Source organism: Salmo salar, chromosome 08 (genome assembly GCF_965601325.2).
Source record: "Salmo salar chromosome 08, fSalSal1, whole genome shotgun sequence".
Classification (NCBI taxonomy): domain Eukaryota; kingdom Metazoa; phylum Chordata; class Actinopteri; order Salmoniformes; family Salmonidae; genus Salmo; species Salmo salar.
Genome location: NC_138298.1, coordinates 26,606,562 through 26,614,495, shown reverse-complemented (window position 1 = coordinate 26,614,495; position 7,934 = coordinate 26,606,562). Strand labels below are relative to the sequence as shown.

The 7,934-nt window shown below is 43.8% G+C and overlaps 1 protein-coding gene across 3 annotated transcripts in view; it reads right to left on the bottom strand.

The window, feature by feature from the left end:
- Positions 1-328: 328 nt before the first annotated feature.
- tusc3 (dolichyl-diphosphooligosaccharide--protein glycosyltransferase subunit TUSC3) overlaps positions 329-7,934 on the bottom strand; it is a 102,691-nt gene continuing 95,085 nt past the window's right edge. For 2 of the 3 annotated variants that reach the window (XM_045722924.2, XM_082978497.1), the window contains 2 exons: positions 1,379-1,469; positions 329-501 (listed from right to left, as the gene is read on the bottom strand). In XM_045722924.2, the coding sequence (XP_045578880.1) occupies positions 486-501; positions 1,379-1,469 (107 nt within the window). In that variant the 3' untranslated portion in view covers positions 329-485. Of the gene's footprint in view, positions 502-1,378; positions 1,470-1,508; positions 1,723-7,934 lie in introns of those variants that run through there. The other variant, XM_082978496.1, reaches the window with a different exon arrangement.

Here is a 7,934-nt window from a genome sequence, read left to right as displayed (position 1 = left end):
CTTCTCAGCATCTCTCTCTCTCCCTCTCTTTCCTCTTCTCAGCATCTCTCTCTTTCCTCTTCTCCAGTTCTCCTCAGCATGTCTCTCTCGCTCTCTCTTTCCTCTTCTCCTCAGCATCTATCTCTCTCTCTTTCCTCAGCATCTCTCTCTTTCCTCTTCTCCAGTTCTCCTCAGCATGTCTCTCTTTCCTCTTCTCCTGTCCTCTGTCTCTCTCTCTGTCATTTGGTCAGACACTGTCAAATAAAACACATTCAGACCCTCAAGAGCTCAACTCCTTCAGAACAGGTGTGTGTGATAACTGTACAAATCAAATAGGTAGGAGTGTCTCTTTTCTCAGTTTGTCACATTATCATTTATTAAGTAGATTGAATACAGCAGTTGAAATGACCCCTCCAGTCCCATGCACCCTGTCCCCGTGTCTGCAGCCTCTCAGCTAGCAGCATCAAGTAGCCTCTTCACCCTTCACTCTGAAGACGGCACCTCACTCACTTTATAAGGAAGCTGAAAGAGACAGAGAGACAGCGTGTGATTACAGAGCGCTCGCCAGTTAGTGTGCGACAAAGTCAACTGCGATCTGACTGTATTAAGTGTCGTTCAGTAGATTTCATTGCGATCTGACTGTATTAAGTGTCGTTCAGTAGATTTCATTGCGATCTGACTGTATTAAGTGTCGTTCAGTAGATTTCATTGCGATCTGACTGTATTAAGTGTCGTTCAGTAGATTTCATTGCGATCTGACTGTATTAAGTGTCGTTCAGAAGTTCTCTCGGACTGCGTGCTGCTAACTGTTGTTTGATGATTAATGTTGTTACTTGAAGGCATCTATATTCTGATAGCTGGAGAATCTGGATCTGTCCTAAATGGTTCCCTACTAGATCTCGACGGGTCCTGGACAAAAGTAGTGCTCATAAAAGAAAAAAGGGCACTATTTGGGGCGAAGCCGTTGATTCGAGCCGAGGCTGACAAAATCCTTTACTTAGCTTCTTTTTTGGGATAAAGCATCTGACGACTCATCTGACGACTCATCTGACGAAGTTCCAAAGTGGGTGAAGTTGACTTCCAGGTGCAGTTTGGGTTGGCTCGGTTAGAAAAAATGCAACACTGGGATGTTCTGGGTGAAAAGTGTCTGGATGTGTTCCATGTTAGAGGGTGGATGGTGTGAACTTAGCCACCCCTGATTCAATGTAGATCCCCTGGAGACCTGGAGTGAAGTACTCTATTCATTCACTATGTAGGGCCAGGAGTTTATCCAGACCACCTCACCTGAAAAACTCTGGGCACAGACGTTTTCCTGGTTAAGTCACGTGTCCAGGAAAACTCCTGGCCCTAATTGTGTGAATGACCTTGGTAAATGGTGAAGTCCAGGTGTGTGTGTTACCTGTAGGGGTAGCCGTGGTACTTGGACCTGAAGATGGACAGCAGGAAGCTGAAGAAGAACACAACCAGGCCCAGTCCCACCAGGCAGATAACTGAAACACACAGCACAACATTACACACACACACAGCACAACATCACACACACACACACACTATCGCTCCCACACAGCACAACATAACAAACACACTACCACACACACAGTCCCACCAGGCAGATAACTGAAACACACCAGCACAACATTACACACACACACAGCACAACATCACACACACACACACTATCGCTCCCACACAGCACAACATAACAAACACACTACCACACACACAGTCCCACCAGGCAGATAACTGAAACACACAGCACAACATTACAAACACACACACACTACCCCTCACAAGCGCACACACACACACACACACACACACACACACACACACACACACACACACACACCACACACACACACACACACACACACGTGTGTTCGCCCCTTTAGTATGCTAACGAGGCAATTTATAGTTATTTTGGGACGGTTAAAACACCTCAATGACAAAAGATGACTGGACTGTTAAAATCACCTCAATGACAAAAGATGAGAATGATATGCTCTCTCTCCCTCGGCCATATTCCCCACTGCAGTATGTTGTCTGGTAGTATAACTAGCTAGAAGACAGTGGTAAGTGTAAAGGGTGTGTGGAGGGCCTATTGAATGGATCTGATGTCAGCACTGAGATCCTTCAACAGTCCTCTACTTAGCTATGGGCTGAAGCCAGGGCTGAGAGGAACTAATGTCCATGTCAAATTGTAATGTAAGCTCTTCATAATCATCACTAAGGCTTATATTCTGACGTTTACCAGCCTGTGGTTTTTACAATCATATCATAGATTTTTTTTTAAATAACGTGTTTCTATGAAAATTAGTCACTACGGCATCGTCCCAAACATTACGTTTGACCAAGGCCCAAAGGGAGGGAACAGGGTGCCATTTGGGACTCATGCTGTGTGAGTCTAATGCAATGTGAATGATGGGTATTTCTGCTGATTTAACGGCCCGACAGTTCTAGCTGAGAGACAAACTTAAAAAGGGGCTTGTTTTCTCCATGTGCTGTCGGTCGAAACGTTGCAGACGGATGAAGGACTGCCACTGGACATGTTTCAAACACCTTGTTTTGCATTTTAATTACCGCTATCTCAAGGATAACTGCTTTTGTACATCCATGTGTGTGTGTGTGTACATGCATGTGTGTGTGTGTGTGTGTGTGTGTGTGTTTGTCCGGTCTCAGTAGAACTACAACAGTGGGCCTCTGAAGCTCTGTATTAATCATGTTTACATTACACTCCAGCACACACACACACACACACACACACACACACACACACACACACACAATGTGGGGGTCAGGGTTCATCTCTCTGGTGTTAATTAAAGGAACAGTGGACTGAGTGCCGGCCTCTTCACATCTGCCAGACTTAATGGACAGTTATGCAAATATCCATCATGCTTATACAAATGATAATGTCATGTCATTATGTATGCAGCATGTGGGTTCCACTGGAACTACCTCAGTGAGTCTAGTGGACTGGAAGGGGAAGGGGCTGTGTGTGTGTGTGTGTGTGTGTGTGTGTGTGTGTGTGTGTGTGTGTGTGTGTGTGTGTGTGTGTGTGTGCGGAGTGGGGGGGTGGGGGGGATGACTCAGTCATAAAACATTAGCTGGGGGAACATGCCTTGGTACCTCTGTACCTCCCCCTGCTGTGAGGACAAGACCCCCTACACACACACGGACACACACAGAGTGGGAGAAGAGAGGAGCAGGGGAAGGAGGAGAGAGGAGCAGGGGAAGGAGGAGAGAGGAGCAAGGGAGGGAAGAGAGAGGAGCAGGGGAAGGAAGCAGGGAAAAAGGTGGAGAGAGGAGCAAGGGAAGGACGAGAGAGGGGAAGGAGGAGAGAGGAGCAGGGGAAGGATAAGGAGAGATGAGCAGGGGAAGGATGAGGAGAGAGGAGCAGGGGTAGGAGGAGGAGAGAGGAGCAGGGGAAGGAGGAGGAGAGAGGAGCAGGGGAAGGATGAGGAAAGGAGCAGGGGAAGGATGAGGAGAGGAGCAGGGGAAGGAGGAGAGAGGAGCATGGGGAAGGAGGAGAGAGGAGCAGGGGAAGGAGGAGAGAGAAGCAGGGGCAGGAGGAGAGAAGAGCAGGGGAAGGAAGAGAGAGGAGTAGAGGTCGACCGATTAATCGGAATGGCCGATTAATTAGGGCCGATTTCACTTTTTTTTTAACCTTTATTTAACTAGGCAAGTCAGTTAAGAACACATTCTTATTTTCAATGACGGCCTAGGAACGGTGGGTTAACTGCCTTGTTAAGGGGCAGAACAACAGATTTTTACCTTGTCAGCTCGGGGATTCAGTCTTGCAACCTTACGGTTAACTAGTCCAACGCTCTAACCACTTGCTTTACATTGCACTCCACGAGGAGCCTGCCTGTTACGCGAATGCAGTAAGAAGCCAAGGTAAGTTGCTAGCTAGCATGAAACTTATCTTATAAAAAACAATCAATCAATCATAATCACTAGTTAACTACACATGGTTGATGATATTACTAGTTTATCTAGCCTGTCCTGCATTGCATATAATCACTTAGGTACACATTGATCCAACTTGTACCTAACCATAAACATCAATGCCTTTCTTAAAATCAATACACAAGTATATATTTTTAAACCTGCATATTTAGTTAATATTGCCTGCTAACATGAATTTCTTTTAACTAGGGAAAATGCGTCACTTCTCTTGCAACAGAGTCAGGGTATATGCAGCAGTTTGGGCCGCCTGGCTCGTTGCGAACTGCGAAGACTATTTCTTCCTAACAAAGACAGCCGACTTCGCCAAACGTGGGATGATTTAACAAAAGCGCATTTGCGAAAAAAGCACAATCGTTGCACGACTGTACCTAACCATAAACATCAATGCCTTAAAATCAATACACAGAAGTATATATTTTTAAACCTGCACATTTAGCTAAAAGAAATCCAGGTTAGCAGGCAATATTAACCAGGTGAAATTGTGTCACTTCTCTTGCATCAGGGTATATGCAACAGTTTGGGCCGCCTGCCTCGTTGCGAACTAATTTGCCTGAATTTTACGTAATTATGACATAACATTGAAGGTTGTGCAATGTAACAGGAATATTTAGACTTAGGGATGCGTTCCGTATTTCACTGAAAGGAAAAACGTTTTGCTTTCGAGATGATCGTTTCCGGATTCGACCATATTAATCACCTAAGGCTCGTATTTCTGTGTGTTTATTATATTATAATTAAGTCTATGATTTGATAGAGCAGTCTGACTGAGCGGTGGTAGGCACCAGCAGGCTCGTAAGCATTCATTCAAACAGCACTTTCGTGCGTTTTGCCAGCAGCTCTTCGCTGTGCTTCAAGCATTGAGCTGTTTATGACTTCAAGCCTATCAACTCCCAAGATTAGGCTGGTGTAACCGATGTGAAATGGCTAGCTAGTTAGCGGGATGCGTGCTAATAGCGTTTCAAACGTCACTCGCTCTGAGACTTGGAGTAGTTGTTCCCCTTGCTCTGCATGGGTAACGCTGCTTCGAGGATGGCTGTTGTCGATGTGTTCCTGGTTCGAGCCCAGGTAGGAGCGAGGAAAGGGACGGAAGCTATACTGTTACACTGGCAATACTAAAGTGCCTATAAGAACATCCAATAGTCAAAGGTATATGAAATACAAATCGTATAGAGAGAAATATTCCTATAATAACTACAACCTAAAACTTCTTACCTGGGAATATTGAAGACTCATGTTAAAAGGAACCACCAGCTTTCATATGTTCTCATGTTCTGAGCAAGGAACTTAAACATTAGCTTTCTTACATGGCACATATTGCACTTTTACTTTCTTTTACTTTCTTCTCCAACACTTTGTTGTTTCATTATTTATTTGAGGTTAAATTGATTTTATTGATGTATTATATTAAGTTAAAATAAGTGTTCATTCAGTATTGTTGTAATTGTCATTATTACAAACAAATAAATAAATTAAAAAATCTGCAGATTAATCGGCATCGGCTTTTTTTGGTCCTCCAATAATCGGTATCGCCGCTGAAAAATCATAATCTGTCGACCTCTAGAGAGGAGTAGGGGAAGTAGGAGAGGAGAGAGAAGAAATGGGGGAGAGAGAGAAGAAATGAGGAGAGAGAAGAAATGAGGAGGAGTGTTTGTGTATACATGTGTGTATGCCTCATGTGGGAGATGAAAAATGTTGACATTGGCAACAGTACAGTGTTGAGACGAATGTGCTTTGTATTGTTCACCATGTTATTGCCCTGTACACTGGTTTACATATTTCTCCAAGCAATACAGCATTTTTGGAATATCCTGAAATGCTCTACTGTACTGTTAATAGCAGAGAGAAATGACTTCTGGTATTGAAGAACACCTATCTGGTCCTCGCCTTGTTCACACCGTGGTGGTTTCTAAATAGGAGAGTGGAATCTCACTCCTTTGAAGTATGCATTGACTGAGGTGATATAATTGAATGAGAGAGGACAGAGAGACACACAGAGAGAGAGAGAGAGAGGGAACGAGAGAGAGACAGAGAAATAAAGAAGAACAGAGAGAGAGGGATAGAGAGAGAGACAGAAGGACAGAGAGAGAGACAGAGAGCAAGACAGAGAGAGAGAGACAGAGACTGAAATTTAATTGAGAGAGAGGAGAGAGAGATGAGAGAGAGAGGAGACAGAGAGGAGACAGAGCGAAAGAGAGAGAGACAGAGAGAGAGAGGAGAGAGAGGAGACAGAGAGAGAAAGAGAGAGAGGAGAGACAGAGAGGAGACAGAGAGAGAGGAGAGAAAGAGAGAGAGAGAGGAGACAGAGAGAAAGAGAGAGAGGAGACAGAGAGAGAAAGAGAGAGACAGAGAGAGAGAGAGAGAGAGGAGACAGAGAGGAGACAGAGAGAGGGGAGACAGAGAGAGGGGAGACAGAGAGAGGGGAGACAGAGAGAGGGGAGACAGAGAGAGGGGAGACAGAGAGAGGAGAGAGACAGAGAGAGGAGAGACAGAGAGAGAGAGTGGGATAAGTGGTGAGACAGGGTGTGGTGACACCAGGATATTGTGTGGGTGACTCATTAAGTGTGTGTTATTGCTCATTCTCATGGACCTGTTGGCATAATGTGTGTGACTGTGTGTTTTCACTGGGAGATGTGTGTAGCTCCAGTTTGAGGCTGATTCATTTAAATGTAATTACAATTGTGTGAGCTTGCATGTGACTATGTGACTGAACAGCAGTTAGTGTCAGTCTGTGTGACTGAACAGTAGTTAGTGTCAGCCTGTATGACTATGTGATTGAACAGTAGTTAGTATCAGTGTGTGACTATGTGATTGAACAGTAGTTAGTGTCAGTGTGTGACTATGTGATTGAACAGTAGTTAGTGTCAGCCTTTATGACTATGTGATTGAACAGTAGTTAGTGACAGTGTGTGACTATGTGATTGAACAGTAGTTAGTGTCAGCCTGTGTGACTATGTGATTGAACAGTAGTTAGTATCAGTGTGTGACTATGTGATTGAACAGTAGTTAGTGACAGTGTGTGACTATGTGATTGAACAGTAGTTAGTGACAGTGTGTGACTATGTGATTGAACAGTAGTTAGTGTCAGCCTGTGTGACTATGTGATTGAACAGTAGTTAGTGTCAGCCTGTATGACTATGTGATTGAACAGTAGTTAGTGACAGTGTGTGACTATGTGATTGAACAGTAGTTAGTGACAGTGTGTGACTATGTGATTGAACAGTAGTTAGTGACAGTGTGTGTCTATGTGATTGAACAGTAGTTAGTGACAGTGTGTGACTATGTGATTGAACAGTAGTTAGTGTCAGCCTGTGTGACTATGTGATTGAACAGTAGTTAGTATCAGTGTGTGACTATGTGATTGAACAGTAGTTAGTGTCAGCCTGTATGACTATGTGATTGAACAGTAGTTAGTATCAGTGTATGACTATGTGATTGAACAGTACTTAGTATCAGTGTGTGACTATGTGATTGAACAGTACTTAGTATCAGTGTGTGACTATGTGATTGAACAGTAGTTAGTGACAGTGTGTCAGCCTGTATGACTATGTGATTGAACAGTAGTTAGTATCAGTGTATGACTATGTGATTGAACAGTAGTTAGTGACAGTGTGTGACTATGTGATTGAACAGTAGTTAGTATCAGTGTGTGACTATGTGATTGAACAGTAGTTAGTGACAGTGTGTGACTATGTGATTGAACAGTAGTTAGTAACAGTGTGTGACTATGTGATTGAACAGTAGTTAGTGTCAGCCTGTGTGACTATGTGATTGAACAGTAGTTAGTGTCAGCCTGTGTGACTATGTGATTGAACAGTAGTTAGTGTCAGCCTGTGTGACTATGTGATTGAACAGTAGTTAGTGACAGTGTGTGACTATGTGATTGAACAGTAGTTAGTGACAGTGTGTGTCTATGTGATTGAACAGTAGTTAGTGTCAGCCTGTATGACTATGTGATTGAACAGTAGTTAGTGACAGTGTGTGACTAT